Source organism: Hemiscyllium ocellatum, chromosome 5 (genome assembly GCF_020745735.1).
Source record: "Hemiscyllium ocellatum isolate sHemOce1 chromosome 5, sHemOce1.pat.X.cur, whole genome shotgun sequence".
NCBI lineage: Eukaryota > Metazoa > Chordata > Chondrichthyes > Orectolobiformes > Hemiscylliidae > Hemiscyllium > Hemiscyllium ocellatum.
Window position 1 is genome coordinate 83,052,384 of NC_083405.1, and position 23,171 is coordinate 83,075,554.

Consider the following 23,171-nt stretch of genomic DNA (forward strand, 5'->3'; position numbering starts at 1 on the left):
TCTATCTCTAGGCTATTCAAAAGTTAATTAATTTGACAGCCAATTAATTTGAAATTTCATCACTATAGCCATGAGAACACAACATGGCGACATGGCAAAGCAAGAAACCACAAATAGCAAATGAAACATCATTCAATTTTAGTTCTGGTGTTCAGGAGTACAATATTTGAGTTTGTATCCAAAATAATACTTTTTTTAAAATGCTATTAAACAGGGGATCTAGCCCATAGAACTTAAAAGTTGATTACAATATTGCAAATACCTAGTGAAAATAATGCTTCTAAATATTCTTTTGTGAATTCTGTTGACAAAATTGTACTTTGTCAAAGAGACAAAATGCTGTGACTTGAGAAACAAGAATTGCCATTGGTAGAATCTTTCACCGAATTTCTCAAATTACAGCTACATTTTGACTCTGAGCTTCAATGTAATTTTATCTTTTTCTCAGAGTTCCTCTTGACAGAAGAAATTAAAATCTTTTTGGTCACACTCTTGTGGAACTTTTCTCCTACCACCCACTCCCACACGCCACTTCATTTTCTTGTTACATCTTTCATTTTTGTTTCAACCCCCTAAAAAAAATGTTTAATTGTCTTTGGTTGATTCACTTATCACCTAGCTTTTTTTTTCTCTCTATAGTACTGCACAAAACACTCAGAGTCTTACTATATTAAAAACCTTAGCCAATTAGAAGTTGCTGCTGGTAATACTTAGTAACTGTTTTAGTTGGTACCTAACTATATTGTGAATCATGTCTGAATAGTCAAAAAACCAAAATCAAGAGGTTAAAGCTAATGTCAGAGGTTTATAATGCTGTTGGTTTTCAAATGCTGGAACCTCTCATACTATACTTACAACACAGAACTACTGTTTTATTTGGCTGGTATTCTGAATTTTATCCTTTTATATTAGAGTCATAGATATTATGCATAGATTACACAGCAACAAAACATGATGCAACAGGTCAGCACATGCATACCTGTTTGAAAATAGTTCATCTCTAAGCTGCAAAACCTGCTCTGGAATCTGAACACGGAAATTAATATCCAGAGGTAGCAATTATGACTGCTGTTGCAAGTTTGCCTTTAACGATGCTAGTGAATAATATATTTCATTATGCTTTATTTTACCTTGCGAACCTCAATGGAGAGTTGGCGACGCTCCATAAATGATTGAATGGCACCACATAATTGCAAACTCCAAAACTAGACATCAATGTTTACACTTGGGATGAATATGTTATTGCATTGTCCCATGGAGGGCTTCAGTCTTTCACCTTTACTTTTTCAATAAAGAGAAACCTTGCACATACTATAAGGAACTCTGACCTTTTTATGTACCTATTCGAATTGGATTTAATTATATAATCCAAACTAGTTTTAAGTATCTTAAACTCTGCAATTACCAGGACCAAATTCAAATGTCAATTTTGGGTCTTCCCTTTCCTGCATGATATTGGTCGGAACTGTAGAAAGCACAATCTGAATAAGAGGCAGACAACATCTGAGGAGTGAAAAAATGTTAACAACATGAGCTAATATGGGAGGCAGAGGAAAGCTAGTTGATTAGCAGTCTACTGGAACACAGTCAGTGGAGACAGCGATGAGTGCTAGGGATAAGGCAGGAAGGGAGATAGGAAAAGAACTAGAGAAATTGAATATAGGACTTGAGCAGGTGGAATAGCAGAAGTTTGGCCTCAGAAGGTCAGGACAAGCTTAAGAATGCACTGCAAGTCATGGGATCTTTGTGTAAAATAAACTGCAGATGTGACCTTTCAAGGAGCGTATTGTTCTGAATTCATAGCTGCTGGCACCAAGTACAGGTCTGACTTCAGACTCTATCTGCATTGTCATTATGGACCAGTTAAAAATTTTAAATATTTACAGTCACTTATCAACCTCCCTTATCAAGGCACTGCAGGATCGGAAACCAAATGGAGTCATTAAGTCAAACTAGATTAGAGAACGTAAGAAAACAGGAACCATGCATTACATCTATAATAGTAAGGGAAAGATTTGCCCTCAGTAGCTCCATCTCTATTCTCAATCCACTTTACCTTTTGCTATTGATTTGCTTTTCTACCGAAACACAAGCTCCATCGCTATCCACCTCTTTTTAACTATTTCAAACTTAGTGCATTCTCTCTCATCACACTCTCAAATCTCAATCTACCCCAAAAGGAATGGTCGAAAGCTATAGACCATGTCACCTTCAATAAACTAATTACCTTTGTCCGCTCCAACTCTACATTTCCATTTGTTCACTTCAGAGATTTTGTCTGGTTACAAAATTCAAGAATATTTCAAAGAAACGAAACAAATTAGAAGCAAAGATTCACCTCACCCCTCTTCTGATAATATCTGACTTTCAGTTTCTCTTAACATGTTATCTGGGTGTTGCCAATTGAGTACAAGCTATCCACACTAACCTTTTTTAGGGAGTTTTGAGCTTTGTAGCTCAGGTTGAGTTCTGGATATAGGATTGCTCGCTGAGGTGGAAGGTTCATTTTCAGATGTTTCATCACCACACTACATAACATTTTCAGTGAGCCTCCAGACGAAGCACTGCTAGTGTATCCTGCTTTCTAGTTATATGTTTGGGTTTGGTGAGGTCATTTCCTAAGGTGATATTATTTCCTGCTTTTCTTTCTCAGGGGGTAGTAAATGGGATTTAAATCAATGTGTTTGTTGATAGAGTTCTGGTTGGAATGCCATGCTTCTAGGAATTCTCATGCATGTCTCTGTTGGCTTACCCTAGGATGGATGTGTTGTCTCAGTCGTAGTGGTGCCCTTCCTTATCTAATATGTAAGGATACTAGTGAAAAAGGGTCATATCGTTGATGTCATGTTGCCAGTTGATGTTCATGTATCCTGGTGGCTAGTTTTCTGCCTGTTTGTCCAATGTAGTGTTTGTTACAGTTTTTGCACAGTAGTTTGTAAATGACATTAGTTTTGTGTTTTGTCTGTATAGGGTCTTTCATTAGCTGCTGTTTAGTGTGCTGGTCAGTTCGTGGCAGTCATTTTCAAAATGTTTTTGATGTAGGGGAGAGTGACTAGGGTTTCTGGATGTGTTTTGTCTGCTTGTTTGGGTTTGTTGCTGAGAAATCAGCAGTCTGTGTTCATTGGGGACCTATTCTTTTTGAATACACGGTATATGTGATTTTCCTCTGCTGTGCATAATTTCTCTGAGCTGCAGTGTGTGGTGGCTCGTTGAAATAATGTTCTAATGCAGCATCATTTGTGGATATTGGGATGATTGCTTCGGTAGTTCAATATTTGGTCCGTATGTGTTTTTTTCCCGTATACGCTGGTTTCAAGTTCCCCGTTGGTTGTTCGCTCTACTGTGACATCTAGGAATGGCAGTTTTTTGTTGTTTTCCTCCTTTTCCGTGAACTTTGTGTCAGTAAGTGCAAAATTGATACAAACAAAGGACACTTGACAGTCATTTTAAATCAAAGGGACTTCATTGAAAAAGCGGACGCACTACATGCACATACTAGAGACATACTTACCAACAAGTGGTGATAGACCCAACCCTATAACTGGAGAACAGAATCACAGCCCTACTCAAAAATCTTCAGAAATCTGGAGAAATAAATAAGACTGACTTCCAAAAAATGAAACAGACGGATCCTACACTCTTCTACGGATTACCCAAAATTCACAAACCAGGAGCCCCCTCAGACCCATAGTCTCGCTACCTGGAACACCAACTTACAGACTGGCCAAAGAGTTACAGCAAAGATTAAAACACGTCGTAGTAGAAGACTCAGATCACTCCATCTACTCCACCCAAGAATTCCTGAAGACCAAAGGCACCAAGATAGAAGAGGATAAAATAATGGTCTCTTTTGACATAACAGCCCTGTTCACATCTATCAACATCAACCTGGCCAAGGCAACACTGACTACATTATTAGAAGACCCAAAGACATATACACCAAACACCACCAACTTCAACAGCAAAGACAGTATTGTCAAGCTAGTGGAACAATGCCTTACCCCACACTTCACCTTCAACAACAAAACCTACAGGCAAACCAATAGAACACCCATAGGATCTCTGATATCAGTGTTCTTAGCAGAGGCAGTAATGTAGAGACACGAACAGACAGCTCTGCAAACCATCCAACCCAAACTTTGGTTCTGCTACGTGGATGACACCTTTGTCATCACTAAACAAAACAAATTAGAGGAAACCTTCAAGACCAACAACAACACCCTTTTTGGCATAAAATTCATTAACGAGGAGGAAAACAACAACAACAAACTGCCAGTCCTTGATGTCACAGTAGAGCGAACAGCCAGTAGGGAACTTGAAACCAGCGTCTACAGGAAAACAACACATACGGACCAAATAATGAACTACAGAAGCAATCATCCCAACATCCACAAACAAAGTTGCATCAGAACATTATTTCAATGAGCCAACACACACTGCAGCACCAATGAACTATGCAGAGCAGAGGAAAATCATCTATACAGTGTATTCAAAAGAATGGTTACCCAATGAACACAGTCTGCCGATTTCTCAGCAACGAACCCAAACAAGCAGACAAAATGCGTCTAGAAACTCTGGCCACTCTCCCCTACATCAAAAACATTTCAGAAATGACTGCCAGACTACTCAGTCCCCTTGGCACCATGGTAGCCCACAAACTCACCAACACACAAACCAGCAGCTAATGAACTTGAAAGACCCTATACAGGCAAGCAAAACTAATGCCATTTACAAAATATCATGTAAGAACTGTAACAAACACTACATTGGACAAACAGGCAGAAAACTAGCCACCAGAGTACATGAACATCAACTAGCCACAAAACAACGTGACCCTCTCTCACTAGTATCCTTACTTATAGATAAGGAAGGACACCACTTCAACTGGGACAACACATCCATCCTAGGACAAGCCAACAGAGACATGCACGAGAATTCCTAGAAGCATGGCATTCCAACTGGAACTCTATCAAAAACCATTTACTACCCCCTGAGAAAAACAGGAAATGATATCACCACAGGAAATGACATCACTAACCCAAGGAAACCTGAACAGATAAATAGAGAGCAGGAAACACCAGCAGTGCGTTGTCCGGGGGCTCACTGATGATGTTACCTAGTATGGTGACGAAACGTTTGAAAATCAACCTTCCAGCTCAGCGAGCAAACCTACATCTACTGACCTTTTTAAATTTAAAAATAGGTGAGGTAATTAGATGGCTTCATAATCAACTGCTTTAAAAGATAATGAAGCTAACATAAGAGAAACTACAATCTAATATTTTCCACTTTCACTTTATAAAATTTACAGACGATAAAATAATGGCCATAACTGGACCCTAACCTTAAGTCATTTATTTCTTTCACATACAGCTTTTATTGAATAAAGATTATGTTGTTTTGGAACAGAATCATCTAACTTTTCAACGAGAACTTCAACGTTGAAAAGTTTCTGTGCAAAAGACAACATTCTCATTGATAATGCATTCTGAGAAATTCAACACGCTTGCTGCCATAGATCTTCCACAAAAGTATCAACTCACTGCTCAGGCTTTGGAGATAGGTGAAGCCTTCAACTAAAGACTTTCTCAAAGGCACTAAAAGGCATAAGGGCATTTCAACACAAAATATTTGAATATTGTTAATGTATTTTTAATATTTTGGCATTAGACCTCTTATCTGAACAATATAAATTTCAGTAACTGAAGGAAAATCATAAGCTTTCAAGTCACATTGTCAGAGATTTATGGGGTTCCTTTGACTGGACAAGAGACTAATGAAATCACAGTACATTTCAACATAAAAGCTGACAATAGTATCAAAAGTATAGCAACCAGAAGCCAACTTGCAAGATGCAAGATTTTTATATTGTATTTATGTTTATAACTTATTGACTGATTAGCAAGGTTAGTTCTCATGGAATAAAGGGAGAATTAGCCATTTGGATACAGAACTGGCTCAAAGGTAGAAGACAGAGGGTGGTGGTGGAGGGTTCTTTTTCAGACTGGAGGCCTGCGACTAGTGCAGTGCTACAAGGATCGGTGCTGGGCCCTCTACTTTTTGTCATTTACATAAATGATTTGGATGCGAGCATAAGAGATACAGTTAGTAAGTTTGCAGATGACACCAAAATTGGAGGTGTCGTGGACAGCAAAGAGGGTTACCTCAGATTACAACAGGATCTGGACCAGATGGGCTAATGGGCTGAGAGGTGGCAGACAGAGTTTAATTCAGATAAATGCGAGGTGCTGCATTTTGGGAAAGCAAATCTTAGCAGGATTTATACACTGAATGGTAAGGTCCTAGGGAGTGTTGTTGAACAAAAAGAGAACTTGGACTGCAGGTTCATAGCTCCTTGAAAGTGGAGTCGCAGGTAGATAGGATAGTGAAGAAGGCGTTTGGATTGCTTTCCTTTATTGGTCAGAGTATTGAGTACAGGAATTGGGAGGTCATGTTGTGGCTGTACAGGACATTGGTTAGGCCACTGTTGGAATATTGTGTGCAATTCTGGTCTCCTTCCTATCGGAAAGATGTTGTGAAACTTGAAAGGGTTCAGAAAAGATTTACAAGGATATTGCCAGAGTTGGAGGATCTGATCTACAGGGAGAGGCTGAACAGGCTAGGGCTGTTTTCCCTGGAGCATCAGAGGCTGAGGGGTGACCTCATAGAGGTTTACAAAATTATGAGGGGCATGGATAGGATAAACAGACAAAGTCTTTTCCCTAGGATCGGGGAATCCAGAACTAGAGGGCATAGGTTTAGGGTGAGAGGGGAAATAAAAGAGACCTAAGGGGCAACTTTTTCATGCAGAGGGTGGTACATGTATGGAATGAGCTGCCAGTGGATGTGGTAGAGGCTGGTACAGTTGCAACATTTAAGAGGCATTTGGATGGGTATATGAATAGGAAGGGTTTGGAGGGATATGAGCCAGGTGCTGGCAGATGGACTATCTGGTCGGCATGGACGGGTTGGACCGAAGGGTCTGTTCCCATGCTGTATATGACTCTATTTGGAATGTCCTTAAGATTGAAAGTTGAAGCATTTAGTCTGTGACTGTTCCTGGATCTGTATGAAAGAATTGCATGCTTACAAAGTGTAAATTACTCTAAATCATTGTTAAATCTATGAAATATCCATATACTTACAACAATAGCTCTAACATGTTTTACAAAAAAGAAAATTACAACACAAAATGAGATAATGCAGCCTTTTCTGTCCCTGCTGAACTGTGTTAAAGCCTTTTTCCTTAACATGTTTCCCTTAATGTTTGAAGAGCAGCTGGTGGTATAGTAATATCCCTGAACTAATAATCCAGAACCCCATGCTATATCTCTGGGGGCATGGGTTCAAATCCCACCACTGTACCTGATGAAATTTGAATTCAATTAATAAAATGTCAAATTACAAGCTCGTCTTATTAATGGTGACCATGCAACTATCTCAGGGATGGACAACAAATACTGGCCTTGTCGGCAATGGCCACATCACATGATTTTAAAATACTTGCTCAAAATTTCTAATTACTAATCCATTTTCAGGACTTTATTTGATTTAAAATATTGACATTTCATCTCAGCCTACCTGCTTTGACTAACACTATTTTTACTCCATTATCAGTTGTAGGTTTTTGTCTTTTTATCCAACCTTCCAACCTTTTTTGTTCAACTAGACAACCATGTAAAGATAACAGATCTAAAATAAAATTCATTATTTGACTGAACACAGAATCTCATAAGTCATTACCTTTCTTAGACAGCATTTTTTAAAAAAACTATCAAATTCACTACTGCCTGTTCCATCGCTTATTTTCACAACAGTCTTACTATGTAGCCAAGGGTGGAGGAGGAAATCATGATCACCATTTCAAACATTACATATTTCACAAGTCATAAGTGTACACCCATATAGCAGCTCATTTTGATTTTACTGATGGAATGTGCTCAAATAATTCCACAGAACAAACTGCACAGTTGTTGACAAATTATTTTCACTTTTAAGGCTTTGGCGTAAAGCCAGCAAACTGGTAGACACTTTTATTCATCTATTTGTTGGCCATGAGGATCTGATGGTAAATGAATTCAAAGCGCCTCAATAACACCACCACAGGTCCCTTCATTCAGCACAAAACTGTGGGAGACCAAATTAGGTAATCTATTTAGAACACAGAGAAGTAGGTGGTGTGAAAAACAACTTAGCACTGGTTATGAAAGCCCTCTTTTCCTACTGCACTTATACATAGGCAGAGCTAATAAGCTTTGCTCTGCATTTGTACCATCTGATTTAGAAATCACTGATGCAGATGCAATGTGCAAATTTATCTCAATATTTAATGATCACACTTCAAAAACTGCAAATATAATTAATATCAGTGGGCGGAGTGAGATACACAATTAATTGTATTAAAAAATACAATGAAAATGCGGCATCCAGTAATTTTATTTCTCCAAATGCACTAACATGAAATTATTGATTCTGTATAAGGATATGACAGAAGTATACAAAAAAGCTCCATCATTGTTGCACATGCTATTCTGTTACCATAATTGTATTCAATTTGTGCATGACAAAACAAGAATCTCTCTTCTTGAACTGGTAAAATGGAATACAGTTTAAAGAAAAAGTGGTTCAAAAATGGAATTTAGTAGCATTTTAAAAAGCAGCATTCATCTTGCTGTAAAAGACTTAATATTCAATTAGAAATTTCGTGGTTTTATAGTTAAGCAATAAAAATTTACTTCCTATTGTCACATGAAACTGCATGGACCACTTGGCATTGACTGAGGCACTGGAAATGATAATGGCAAAACTGGCCCTGATCCCCGCAAAGTCCTCCTCAATGACATCTGGTGGCTACTGCCAAAAATTGGGAGGGGTGTCTCACAGGCTAGTCAAGCAACAGCCTGACATAGTCATACTCATGGAATCATACCTTACAGTCAATGTCCTAGATACCACCATCACCATACCTGGATATGACCTGTCCCAATGGTAGGACAGATCCAGCAGATGTGGCAATACTGTGGCATACAGTCAGGAGTGACTTGCCTTGGGATTCCTCAACATAGACTCCAGCAAGTCTTATGACATCAGGATGAACACAGCCAAGCAAACCTCCTGCTGGTTCCATGGACATTCTTCCCTCAGCTAATGAATCAGCACTCCTCTATATTGATAAACATATGGAGGAAGCACTGAGTGTGGTAAGGGCACAGAACATGCTCTGGGTGAGAGACTTCAATCTCCACCACTAAGTGTGGTTTGGCAACAGCTCTGCTGATCAAGCCAAACTTGACTGGTCCTAAAATACATAGCTGTTAGATTGGGGTTGCAACAGGCAGCAAGGAAACCAACAAGGACAAACATCATCCTCATCAATCCACCTGCTGCAGATGCAGCTGTCCACGACAGCATTGGTAAAAGTGACCACCACACAGTCCTTTTGGAATTGAAGTCATGCCATCACATTGAGAATACCTTCCATCATGTTGTGTGGCACAATTAACATGCTAAATCAGAAAGACTTTGAACAGATCTAGCAACTCAAGACTGAACATCCACGAGGTGCTGTAGCCCATCAAAGAGCCAGAATCATGCTCCAGCACAACCTGAAAACTGGTACGCCTGTACTCAATCATTATCATCACATAAGGGGATCAACCCTGGTTCAATGAAAAGTCAGGAAGACATGCCAGGAGCAGCACTAGGTATACCTAAAAATGAGCTGTCAACCTTTGTTGAAGCTACCAAACAGCATAAGCAGCAAGTGAGAGCTAAATGATCTCACAACCAACAGATCAGATCTCAGTCCTGTAGTCCTGTCATATTAGAGTTATGAAAGGTTGTGTACAATTAAACTCTGAGGAGGAAGCTCCACAAACATCCCCATTCTCAATGATGAAAGAGACCAGCTAAAGATAAGTTTGAAGCATTGGAAACAACCTTCAATCAGAAGTGCCAAGTGGATGATCCATCGCAGCCTCCTTCAGTGGTCCCCTGCATCACTGATACCAGCCTTCAACCAATTTGATTCACCCCATATGATATCAAGAAACAGTTGGAGGAACTGACCACTGCAAAAGTCTATGGTCCCTAACAACATTTAGGCAATAGTATTGGAGACTTGTGCTCCAGAACCTGTGCACCTGTAGCCAAAACTACAATGCTGTCAATTACCTGGCAAGTGTGAAAAATTGTCCAGCTATGTCCTGTGCACAAAAAGACAAATTATTCCAGCCAATACCAATCATCAGTAAAGTGATAGATTATGTCATCAGTGCTGTCAAGCAGCACTGCCTAAGAACAACCTGCTCACTGACGCGCTTCTGACCTTCTTAAAATCTTGGTTTAAAAATGGACACGAGTTGAATTCCAGAGATGAAGTAAGAATGATAAAGCTGCTTTGACTGAATGTGGAATTGAGTGCTAGCAAGACTGAAATCAATAGGAATTGGGGGGAAAGTCTCCGTTGGTTGGAGTCATAACAGGCACCGAGGAAGATAGCTGTATTTGTTGAAGGACAGTCATCTCATCTCTGCAGGAGTTCCTAGGTCCAACTGTCTTTAGTTACTTCATCAATGACATTCCTTCCATTATAAGGTCATAAGTGATAACGTTTGCTTTGTATTCAATGATTGCACTATGTTCACTGCACTATATTCAGCATTATTTGCGACTCTTCAGATATTGAAGCAGTTCATGTATAAAAGCAAAAGAACTGGACAATATCCAGGTTACAAGTGACAAGTCACAATCATGCCAGACAAATTCCAGGTAATGACATCTCGAATAATAGACAACTTGACTCCTTAATCTGAAATTAATTTGCTGTTATTTCAGTGCCATTGAGTCAAAATCCTGGCATTCCCACCCTTACAGCATCATGGTGTAACTATATCAAATGAACTGCAGCAGTTCAAGAAGGCAGCTCTACACCTTCTCAAGGAAATCTAGGAGGAGAAATAAATATTGGCCCATCATCAAGAGCCCACATTCCAAAACTGAATTTTTAAAAAATTGTTGACATGTTTCAATATGCCTGAGTTTCTTTGAGGGGCAACAAAAACTTTCTGGATTTCTACATGGTTCAACATCGTTCTCTTTCTCTCTCATCCTCGAGGGAGTATTGGCTTTGATTTCCCTACTTTTCACCATTGTGGGAATGTACTTGCAATGTGCATGGACCATTTCCTCTTTAAAGGTTAGTATGTTATAGCTTTTCCTGACCATCTTTGATTTTAATTTACCTGGAACATATCCACCCTCATTGGCCACCTCTTATTCTTATTCTGTATTAGCCCTTGTCCTATTTTTCCATACCTAACCCAAACTATACAATACTATGATCACTGCTCTCTAAAATTCTTTGATTAACAATGTGGACTTTGGATTTACTATCCTATTTCTACATCTATCAGTGTATAACATAGGGAATAAGCCAGAGCTTTGATGCTCTGTTGCAAATCCCTTTCTTTGTTCTTGAAAATCTCCAGTTTATCATTCTTACCTCATCCCTCAAATGCTTTTCAGCCAGGGACATCCTGCAGAAAGGCAATAAACCATCCTGGAATTAGACTTTTGTCCCTGAAATAATGAACGCCTCATCAAAATGGCTTTCCAAACTTCCTCTGCTCTCTGTGCAGAAAAGCAATCTGTTTGGTGGATTGAGAAAGCTGCCAGAAAAATTAACTTGGTATCAAGCTTTACTCAGAATTTTGAGCCCATCCTTTCAAGCATGGAGATCCATCAGCACTTCTGTCAGGTCAACCATGATGGTATCAAATGGTTGATTTCTCAGATTCCTTTAAAAGTCAAGTGTACAACAGAAGACCAGCATGCTCCATCAAGCACACCACCACTGTAGGTCCGCAACATCATAGATGCCAGTCTTCAACATATTTAATTCACTCCATGTGATATCAGGAAATGCCTGAAAGCATTGTACTGAAGGCCTGTGTTGCAGAACTAGTTGTGAAGGTTAGTCATTCAATCCAATGGCATCATTACAGGATTTTTTCAAGGTAGATATTTTTCTATTCAGCTTGATCAGAGATGTCATTACTTATTGCTGGAATACGTGTTACTTGAACCAGACCTCCAACCTTAGAGGTTGACTTACTACCACTGCAGCACAAGTGCCCTGATTCGTCAAGGTAGCTATTTTCTAATCAGTATGTTCAGAGTTGTAATTACAGACCTCTGAAGCAGATGGGACACTACACAAGCCCAAATTCATTACAGTATAAATTCCCTGTAAGATGCATTGCTGTGCTCTGAGGGCCCACACCAATTAGCATGACGACACTTGTCACAGCCTGTTCTCGAAGTCACAACTGCATATGGACTTCAGAAGTCTGCAAAGAAAAGCAAATTAGTGGCAACACTGATTCTGTGCAAGTAATTGACCTCTTGTCTCTTCAATGCCTGTGCATCACCTACAAGACACGAGTCAGAATATGATACAATAATTTCCAATGGTCTGGTGGCACAGCTCCAACAGTACTCAGGAAACTTAATACTATCTATGACAATGTAGTCCACTTGATTAGCACCCATCCACCACCAAAACAGTGGTGGGAATGTGCATCACCTCCACGGTGCACTGCAGCAAAACTCACAAGGGTTCCTCAGATAGCAGTTTGCAAACTTGTGACATTTTACCACAAAGGCAGCATAAACATGGGAACAATGCTCCCACCTGCACGCTCCCCTCCAAGCAGATTTAGAACTACATGCTATTCCTTCACTATTGCTGGGTCAAAATCCTGAAACTTCCTTTCTAAAAGCACAGCAAACACAACTATATCCCCAAGACCTCAGGGGTTCTGGATGGCAAGCCACCATCACCATCTCAAGGGTAAATCAGGATGGATAATAAATGCATGCCAAGCCAGAAAATAACATCTCATCGGCAATTTCTTTTTTAAAAACAGCATATTATAATACTCAAAGGGGATTGCAAGGTGCCCATCCCTCAAAAGGTTACTCAGAATCTTGGGAGTGAAAGATGTAGCAATGCTTTTATGGAGCACGAATCTATTGCTCTGTCTCAGAAAGACATTCATTTATATTTCCCCTTCGACTCTGACAGTGCAGTTTGTTGTTGTCTGTCAGGCAAATGGCCCAGGACTACTGCTGCCCATTCCAAGATGTTAGAATTTGCAACTAGACCATCAAGGTTCAACTATGTTGTTATCCAAGGCTATCTTCAACTGAATGGCAGTAGCCTTACACCAGCCATACTGCAACTTCAGGGAAAGCACTGCCTTACAGCACTAGGACAGGCAAATGCACAGAAGTTAGAAGTTGTTGCAGATTTCACTGAAAACATATGAATTAGGAGGAGTGGGTTATTAGGTCCTTTGAGCCCACTCTGCCACGCAATAAGATCAGATTGTAATTTCAATTCTACTTTTCTGACATTCCTCCAGGACAATGTGGGATCGTCTTCAAATAACAACCGAAAACAGCGAGTGGCAAAATCAGTGAGTGAGACTTTTATTCGGCAACCGCAAGTTCGAGGTGGCAATTGAATCCCGAAATACAGTTCTTACATGTATTATAATTCTATTACAATGGTGTTACATTGTTTTAACTATAGTACATAAATAAAGGTTGAAGGGTTTCTGTCCTGGGAGACTGGAGATGGGTTAAAACATGTGCTAAGTATTGGGTGCTACTCCTGATAGGATTCAAAGTGTCTGTCCACTCTGCTTGCAAAATTAAGAGGTGTTAGTCCTTTTGTCTTTTATATTAATACATATTAGCAAAAAAAAATACTAGGCATATATGCTCTTATTAAGTTAGAAATTGAATCTGTATTTAAAAGAATAAATGATATTAAACTGGTTACTGCAGCTGGGTTGTGAGGTTTGTTTACTATTTGTTGGTGAGTTTCATTCATTCATTCACGTATTTTCACATAAGCACTGTTTTGACAGTCAGTTTCTGAAAGAGATGACAACCCAATTAAAAGATACTTTGATCATAAGACATAGCAGCAGAACTTAGGCCATTCAGCCTACTGAGTCTGGTCCACTATTCAATTATGGTTGATAAGTTTCTCACCCCATTGGCCTCTACAGCCTTCTGTGGCAATGAATTCCATAGATTCACCACTCTCTGACTGAAGAGGTTTCTCTTTATCACTGATCTAAAGGTCTCCCCTGTACTCTAAGACTATGCCCTTGAGTTCTAATCTCTCCTACCAATGGAAACACCTTTCCAACATCTATATTGTGAAAAGTTGTGGTCTCCAACACTGAGCCCTGCAGAACACTGGTCATTCACTGCCATCTTGAGAACGACCCTTTTATTTCCATTCAGCTTTCTGCCAACAGCCAAGCATTTATCCATGCTAGCACCTTGCCTCTGACACCATAGGCCGTTATCTTACTCAGCAGCCTCCTACGCGGCACCTTGTCAAAGGCCTCCTTGAAGTCCAGGTAGATATATCCATTGGCTCTCCTTGATCTAATCTGCTCATTACTTCCTCAAAGAATTCTAGCAGCTTTGTTAGCATGACCTCCTCTTGATGAAATTATGCTGACTTTGCCCTATTTTACCATACACTTCCAATTATTCAAAAATTTCATCCGCCACAACAGATTCCAGGATCTTACCCACAACCGAGGTTAGGCTAATCAGCCTGTAATTTTCCATCTTTTGCTTTACTCCCTTTTTAAATAGGGGAGTCATGCTAGCGATGTTCCAGTCCTCTGGAATCCTCCTTGATTGAAGTGGTTCCTGAAAGATCACCACTAATGCTTCCACTCCCTCTTCAGTGTAGTCCAGCTGGTCAAGATGATTTATCCACCTTAAGGCCTTTCAGTCTTTCTAGCACTTTCTCCTTGGTGAAGACAACTATACTCTGCTCTGCCCCGTCATTCTCAAATTTTTGAGATATTACTTGTGTCTTCCACGGTGAAGACCAACACAAAGTAATTATTCAGGTCCTCAGCCATTTCCTTGTTCCCCACTATCTCTCCAATGTCATTTTCCAGTGGCCCAATATCTACTTTTGCCTCTCTTTTGCCCTTTATATAGCTGAAGAAACTCTTACAGTCTTCTTTTATATTACATATTTAATCTTCTCCCTCCTTATTTTTTCTTTGGTATCCTCTTTTTATTTTTTAAGTTTCCCAATCCCTCTTGCCACATTATATGCTCTCTTTTTGCTTTTATGATATCCTTGACTTCCCGAGTCAGTCATGGTTGCCTCATCCTCCCTGTACCATGCTTCTTTTTCCTCGGGATGAATCTCTGCCGTGTCTCCTGAATTATTCCCAGAAACCCCTGCCATTACTATTCTACTGTCTTTCCTCCTAGGTTCCTCCCCCAGTCAATTCTACCCATGCCTTTGTAGTTGCCTTTATTCAGCTGTAAAACCGTTACCTCTGATTCAATCTTCTCACTCTCAAATTGCAGTCAACACAGTCATATTATGATCACTGCCTCCTGAGGGTTCTTTCACCTTAAGCTCCCTTATCAAGTTTGCCTCATTGTACAACACTAAAGCCAACATTGCTGCTTCCCTAGTGGGCTCCACCACAAGCTGCTCCAAAAAGCCATCTTGCAGATATTCCACAAATTCCTTTTCTACCAATTCATGACTAATCTGATTTTCCCAGTCCACCTACATATTGAAGTCCCCATGGTCACTGTAACTTTGCCTTTCCTACACGTTTTCTATTTCCTTGTGGATCCTGTGCCCTAGCTCCTGGCTACTACTTGGAAGCCTGTACAAAACTCCAACTAGTATTTTTACCTTTGTGGTTCCTTGATTCTATCCATACAGATGCTGCATCACCACCCCCCTACTATGGATTTAATTTAATTTCTTATTAATAAGTCAACCCCACCCCCTCTGCCCATCAGCCTGTCTTTTCGATAGGATGTATGTCCTTGAATATTCAGCTCCCAATCCAGTCCCCTTGCAGTCACATCTCCACGATGCCCACCACATCATACCTGCCAATTTTGATCTACGCCACAAGCTCATTTACCTTATTCCTTGTATATTGCAATGTGTTCCCTTAGCTCTGGTAGTTTGCTATTCTTTCAAATCCAAAGCCACACTGCCCCTCCCTCAACTGGACAGTTCCCACTAATGGGAAAGTGTTATTCACTTGTTTTTGCAGATTAAGGCAAACAACTTGTTTTGTGAAGGAACATTTTCAAAGCTACTCTTGTTACGCACCACAATACATGATCACTACAATCTCTACATGGTCAAGTGACCTTTGTAAATCAACATTAAAAGGGTTTAATGAGGAAAGTAATGTTATTGAATGCATACCTCTCATGTAATAAAAGCCGATACTTTATGTGAATAAAACAATTTAAGTATTTTTTGTTTGACAAATTAGTTTCTCCTCTGCAAGTAATTCAGAAACTGTCAAATATTCAGGTATTAGCTCTCTAGATAATGTTCAAATGAAAAAGCTACTTACTACAAATTAATTATGCAGTTGTTTTCACAGTTAGGTCAATGTAGTTTGTAATCTCAGCAGTGCAGCTACAACCATTACACTATGCTATATTTATACGGTAGTTTAAAAATCTTCAGGTACAAGACATACAAAATCTGGGAACGGGCCAAATCTGCGCCAAGTACAACAGAGAGTGTGTCTCCCACATGATGACCAGGTTTCTAACTGCAATGGAGAGGGAGCAGAGCTCTCAAAACCCAGTTTCTGCTTTACCTTGGCGATGCTCTCCTCTCCAGATTTTGCTCACACTCAGCCCCTCTGAACCATATTCCCAGCATCTTCAGGTAATTTTCCTGATGGTGAAGGGTATAAAGGACCAGTCAGCCGAGTTCCCAAAGAACATGACCTCGCCCTTGTCTCAATTTATCTAGTTCGAACTGTGCACTGACAGTGGACCCAAACAGAAAACAGCATTCTCATCCATGTACAGTGAGGCTTTGATCTGCACTGCCTAGAATAATCATCCCTCTTTTCTAAGGACTCAAGGGCATTCATCAGTTCACTCAAAGATAATGGCTGGTCCAGCCTCTTCTGTGTGTTGTCATCTAAGACCTCTGTGACAGAGGACAGGAATGCAGTCACCCAAGCCACCTTCCAATTCATTTGAAGGTCTAAGATGGACCATTTCAATAGGGACACAACATACTAAACTCTGAATAAGTGGGGAAAGAAATCACCCAATGCTGCCCTCATCCGCATGACCACCTTTGTGAGTGGCTGCATCAAGCTGCACATAGACCCTCAGTATGCGAACACCAAGTGTCACTATACTGGGGTTCTACCTATCCCGGTGTTGCAAAGGATGGATCTGGCATTATCGCCATAGAATGCTTGAAGTAATTGAACCTTTCCTCATCACCTGCCCTTTGTGGAGAAGATAGAAAGATTGTGGAAAGATTGCCAAAGAAAAACACCTTTGACCACAAGTCCATCAGGAAGTAGTCAGCTCGTAGCATCCTCGATACCCTGAGAGAAAAGGAGAGAGTGGATTCTGTTGAGTTGTTCCTTGATCACACTGTCATGGCCATTTGGCAGAATGCCTCATCACCAGAACTTTCCAACAAGCACCAAGACATCGGAGTCTCTGGGATCGGTGGGATAGAGACTGTCACACATCTCATTCTGGAACATGCCTTTGCAAAAGTAAGTCTGGTGAAAAATGCTGTGGTTTTTGAAGAGCAGCTCTGTGATTCAGAACTCTGCGTCTGTTTCCCAGGATGCACACTGAAACAAACATCGACTGTGCCTGGAGGACCATCAACTCGGTAAAACACATTCTTTGGTCTGCCTGAAACTTGTTGGTCTTCCAGAACAAGGAGCTGACCTCAGCCAAGTTTTGCATTCCAAGGTCCTGGCCAACATGCTGAGGGTGCACTAAATCTTGAGGCTGCTGCCAGCAAAGCGCAGTGGGCAAAATAAACCACCATGAGGTCTTTCTGCCAAGGTTCAGTTGTCAAACTTGCTCCAGTACCTCAAATGCATGTAAATATAGTCTTGAACAAATAACAAATGCCTTGGGTTTGTTTGCTGGATAGAATTAAACTTCAACTTTTGTTTGTTTGTTTCTTCATACACTTCTGTACAGGACTGAACTGCTTTAGTGTCTACATATATTGTCACGTGTTTCTTTTACATTAAAAAGTCCAAAGAAAAGTTTTATAACTATACATGTATATAACTGCATTTAAAAAAAACATACAAAATCTAGGCTAATATGTTGAACTGGTGGATTGTGACCATATCTCATGTTTAGTCGGTGGTCTGGGTTAAGTCAATTTTTCTGATTACCTAGACATCAGTGCTAATGACAAATTGTATTGCCTTCAACAAATATGACAAAATTCTACTTTCCAATCAGAAAGATGTGAATTTGATATTTTGTAAGACACCATCTACTCAGAGAACATAATGTATGAACTTATTAGACGTGGGAAAATGTTAGGCTTTTGGACTCCCTTACTGAGGAACTATACAATGTGACACCACACAAATTCTATATAGTAAATCAACATACTATTATGAATTTGTCACATCTTATTAAATTGAAAAAAACAAAGCACAAATAGTTCTCACCTCAATCATATAGGTCTGGTCCTGTTTGATTACATCTCCACTGCGTAAAATCCTATTAATTATGAACTCTCCATCTCCTGGTGGCCCACTCTCTGCCTTAATTTTAGCATCCTGTTCCTGATGTTTAGTTGTGATGTATCCCACTTGCTCCTCCGGTTTGCTTGCTACTTTTTTCTTTTTCTTTTGTTTTCTTCCCGGAAGATCGGCCTGGGCTTTCCGTTGTCGAAACTGGGCAAGCTAAAAATAGAAAAATTGATCATAACTTTTCAGATTATCAAAATCTTTAACAGTGATACAAGATCTTACACTTTTCTTCCCACAGACAGAAATTAAAACATTATGGTAAATTATGACAATTAATCCTATTGAAATTCCCTCATGCCTGGAATACACATTGTATAGTGTAGTTCCTGTTTGGAAAAGATGTTGCAAAAAAGTTCTATATTACAGATAACATTCTATTTAATTTCTAATAGTAATGATTTTGTTACATGCATCACGTTTCTGCACAATGGTTAGAATGTACAAGGTTAAAGGGTGATTTGACCAAGGCAATTTAAGATGCCTTGGTTAGTGGAGAGAAACATGTCCCTACTGGTAGATGACTTTAAGAAAATAAGACTTGGTTCGAGAAAATGTAGCCAGTTCCACGTACTGCTGTATCCCCATAACCCTGCAAATTCCTTCAAATATCTTATCCATTTTCTTTTGACATCATGGAGTTTGGAAATGGTTTGGAACTCCAATTAAAAGAGTAGATGCTAGCTCAATTAAAAAATGCTAAATCAGAGGTAGATACATACTCGACATCAATGGAAAAGGATATTGAGCGAAAGCATGCGCAGTAAAGTTAAGGTAGAGATTAGCCATGATCTCACTGATTAGTAGAACAGGCACGGAAGGCATAATGGTCTATTCTTGTTCCTACATTCCCATAATCTAATCCAGTATGAAACAGTGATTTGGTTATGTAAATTTGGACTCCAGCAAGACATCATTCCCTTAACAAACTTTACACTCCTTTTTCAAAACCTTTCCATTCTCAAAAGAAAATAAACAACAATAATAGTATGATGATAGGTTTAGAATGACTTCCAACCCAGGATAACACTGAGAGGAACATCTGGAAATATATTTTCTATGTAATATAAGCATATATTGCAAAGCTTGGAGCAAGTTGTCAACATAATAGATATAAAAGCAAAATGCTACAGATTCTGGAAACTGGGGAACAAAACAGGAAAATCTGGAGAAACTCAGCAGGTCTGACAGCATCTGCAAAGAGAGAAACAGAGTTAACATGTCACATGAGTTACACATTTGCTGAAAGGTTACAGAGGATTCCAATACATAAGTTCATCACTGTTATGAAAGTCACAGGACTATGTGCATCATGATCTTCGACTGAAAGAATGCAAGGATATGCTTGGAATATATGTGCAGGCAGCATCTGATGGTGTACTGCTGGACAAAAAACTTCTTAAAAAATTATGCGACTCTTCCACAGGATATATTCCTTGAGTAAAAAGCTTAGTTAATGTGCAAAATCATTACATCACAACATTTGGGAACTGCTGAGTCTGATCCAGTTTCACACATCAGTTCTGCAGAATTATGTCAGACTTGAAATGGCAACTCTGACTAAATGTTAACTCTGATTCAGTATTCAGCTTCTTGTTCACCAATCAGATATGATTTCAAAGATACTAATCAGATAGAATAAGGTTTGTTAATTAGGATTAGGGTAACATTTTTCTAGATATTGTCCAATTCCGTACAGTTTATGAATCCATTTTAGAGATGGTATGTTGAGCTTTATTACTCAATCGAGTAGATGCATCAAGCTAAAATAAATGTGGAAATGTGGAAACATGGAAACACAGACTTCAAAATACTTGCATCCAATCTGGGAAAAAAAACTCAAAAGTTGTCCTCCATGTCATGAAATATACTCATTTTCATAACTATCATAACTTTTGTAAATATGACACTGGCTCAGTGAAATAATTCTACTTTGCTACAAACCAAGGCTTTAGAGATTTGCTTCATCCTTTGAGTAAGCAGCAGCATAATGAGTAAAACATTACCTCACAACACATTTGGCGACTGCGGATTCTGATCAGCTCCAGGTCATCACTGCAGAAGTTTTTCACAATAGCATTGTAGGTCCAACACAGCTTCATCGATGACTTTCACTCAATCATAAATCCTGAAATTTGTGGGACCACTTTCATCGCACAGACTGCACTAGTCTAAAAATGCCCATCATTACCTCCTCAACAGCAGCTATCGATGGACAATAAATTACAACTTTATAATGACAGCCATTTCACTGAAACAAAAAGTTGCTTTGTGTTTTCATACTTAATCTACATGCTATATTAATTTGGAATATTTTAATTCAATTCGTACTCTATTTTCCCCAACTTCTACTGCAGCTTTGCCAAACTTCAAGGTTGTCTTTTTCACTTGTCCATTTGTCACTCAGCAAGCTTACAAATGAGCATAACTTAAACAAAGACACTTTGTGAAAGTGCATTGAACTATGTGAGAATGCAATAAGATGTTTTTTATATATATAGTATATCATGGGTTATTCTTGAAGACAAAAGATACTACTGCACTAATCACATTTAATCAGCCTGTAACCAGATAAGAAACTGCTTCCCTGTGACGTAAAACATTTTCAGTACATCAATAAATACAGGAAATTATGCCTACTGAATGTTGAAGTGCTCAATTCCACAAACTTTAGCACACTCAGAAATAAAGATGTCATTACTTACACAGGACACACATAATCTTGTAATTTCTTGGGCAAAATAGGTGCTAATAATTAAATTATTTGGCTAACAGTCAAGCGTGGGGTGCTGGAAAAGCTCAGCAGGTCAGGCAGCATCAGAGAAGCTGAAGAATCAATGTTTCGGGCAAAAGCCCTTCATCAGGAATGTGCTTTTGCCTTTCACCTATTTGGCTAACAACTCAAATATTCTAACATGCCTTCATTAAAGAATGAATTCTGTTGATGGGATTACTAATTAAACACTACTAAATTCTAAATCTGAAAAAGTAACAATTATATACATTAGAAATGTTCGTATAACTTCTGCAACCTTGTTACTGTCAAGTAACTTTTGCTCCAGGCTTCGTAAGATGTATTATCTTAAATGTACTTCAAGATGTTAGAATGTATGTACAGTATTGCATTGAGCTGTCATTACGAATAGCTACATCTAGTGCAGTACGTACAACATTAACAAATGGCTTTCGTTTTAAAGTAAAATCTTTAAAGAACTTTCATAAATACACTTTTGAAAATAATAATCACCGTTTAATTTCTCTTGTACAATCTGTCGTTCAACACGTCCTTCTGGCAAATATCTTTGTACTGATTTTGATTAGCCGTTTAATTCAACATACAACAAAGCCCTGGATCGTGCTATAGGCCCTTCTGTTACCTTGTGTAAACAATAAAAGCAACAAAAAGGCCTACAATCCTCTGCAGTTGGCTAAAGCCTGCGGATCCAATTAGAAAGCTCAGAGAGACATAACAGCTCATCCCTCTGCACCTGGAGACGGGGCCATGGACCGGCACCATCCAGGCAGAAAATTACAGAGCAGCGCCGGCCTCCTTCCCTCCCTCATCCCGCCTCTAATGTTCGCCGCCGCCTAGCAAGTGAGACACTCTTACCTTGGCTTTGCCGGCCTCCAGTTTCTTCTGTCTCTCCTCGTCTTCCATAACTGTGTGTGTATGTGAGAGAGAGGGAGGGAGCAGAGCTCAGTCAGTGACACGTTAGCAGCACCCGCCGACACCGCCGCTCGAGGCAACACCCCCACTGCGCATGACAGACTGGCCGCCAGCAATCCCTCACGAAGAAGGGAGGGAGGGAAAGGGGAGACGAGGAGAGGGAAGGGGAGTAGGGGATGGGAGAAGAGAAAGGACGGACGGTTAAACCACGATCAATCCTCTCTCTCTGATAAGAGAATAGCTTTATGATCTGATAAGACTTATAGTGACTTGATTACTGAAGGTATAAAAGATTATCAGGGATATGCAGAAACTTAAAGGTAGAATCTATCTACCTCTGTCTTAAATTTTTTTTAAAGATTCTGCATCCATCGTTTTTCTCTCAAATTTATTTGAGAGAAAGTATGTTTCTTCATCTCTATAATAAACATGTCACCCCTTATTTTTGAACCGTGGTGCCTAGTCCTAGAATAGGACATTCATCTGGTCAAAAAATGAGGTCTGCAGATGCTGGAGATCACAGTTGAAAATGTGTTGCTGGTTAAAGCACAGCAGGTCAGGCAGCATCCAAGGAACAGGAAATTCGACGCTTTGGGCACAAGCCCTTCATCAGGAATGAGATGAAGGGCTTGTGCCCGAAGCGTCGAATTTCCTGTTCCTTGGATGCTGCCTGACCTGCTGTGCTTTAACCAGCAACACATTTTCAACATTCATCTGGTCAAGTCCATTCAGGATCTGAAATATTTCAATTAAGAGTAAATTGACTATTCTAAACCCCAGAGGATATAAGCATGCACTGTCTAGTCTTTCCTCATAAGGCAAACTTCTCATTCTAGGATTACTGGAATTAGTGTTTTATGATA

The 23,171-nt window shown here is 39.6% G+C and overlaps 1 protein-coding gene across 5 annotated transcripts in view; it reads right to left on the minus strand.

Moving 5' to 3' along the window:
* akap9 (A kinase (PRKA) anchor protein 9) overlaps nucleotides 1-22,337 on the minus strand; it is a 242,384-nt gene extending 220,047 nt beyond the window's left edge. For all 5 annotated transcript variants that reach the window (XM_060824926.1, XM_060824923.1, XM_060824925.1 and 2 more), the window contains exons 1-2: nucleotides 22,252-22,337; nucleotides 18,561-18,797 (exon numbers count right to left, since the gene is read on the minus strand). In XM_060824926.1, the coding sequence (XP_060680909.1) occupies nucleotides 18,561-18,797; nucleotides 22,252-22,299 (285 nt within the window). In that variant the 5' untranslated portion in view covers nucleotides 22,300-22,337. The remainder of the gene's footprint in view (nucleotides 1-18,560; nucleotides 18,798-22,251) is intronic.
* Nucleotides 22,338-23,171: the final 834 nt, after the last annotated feature.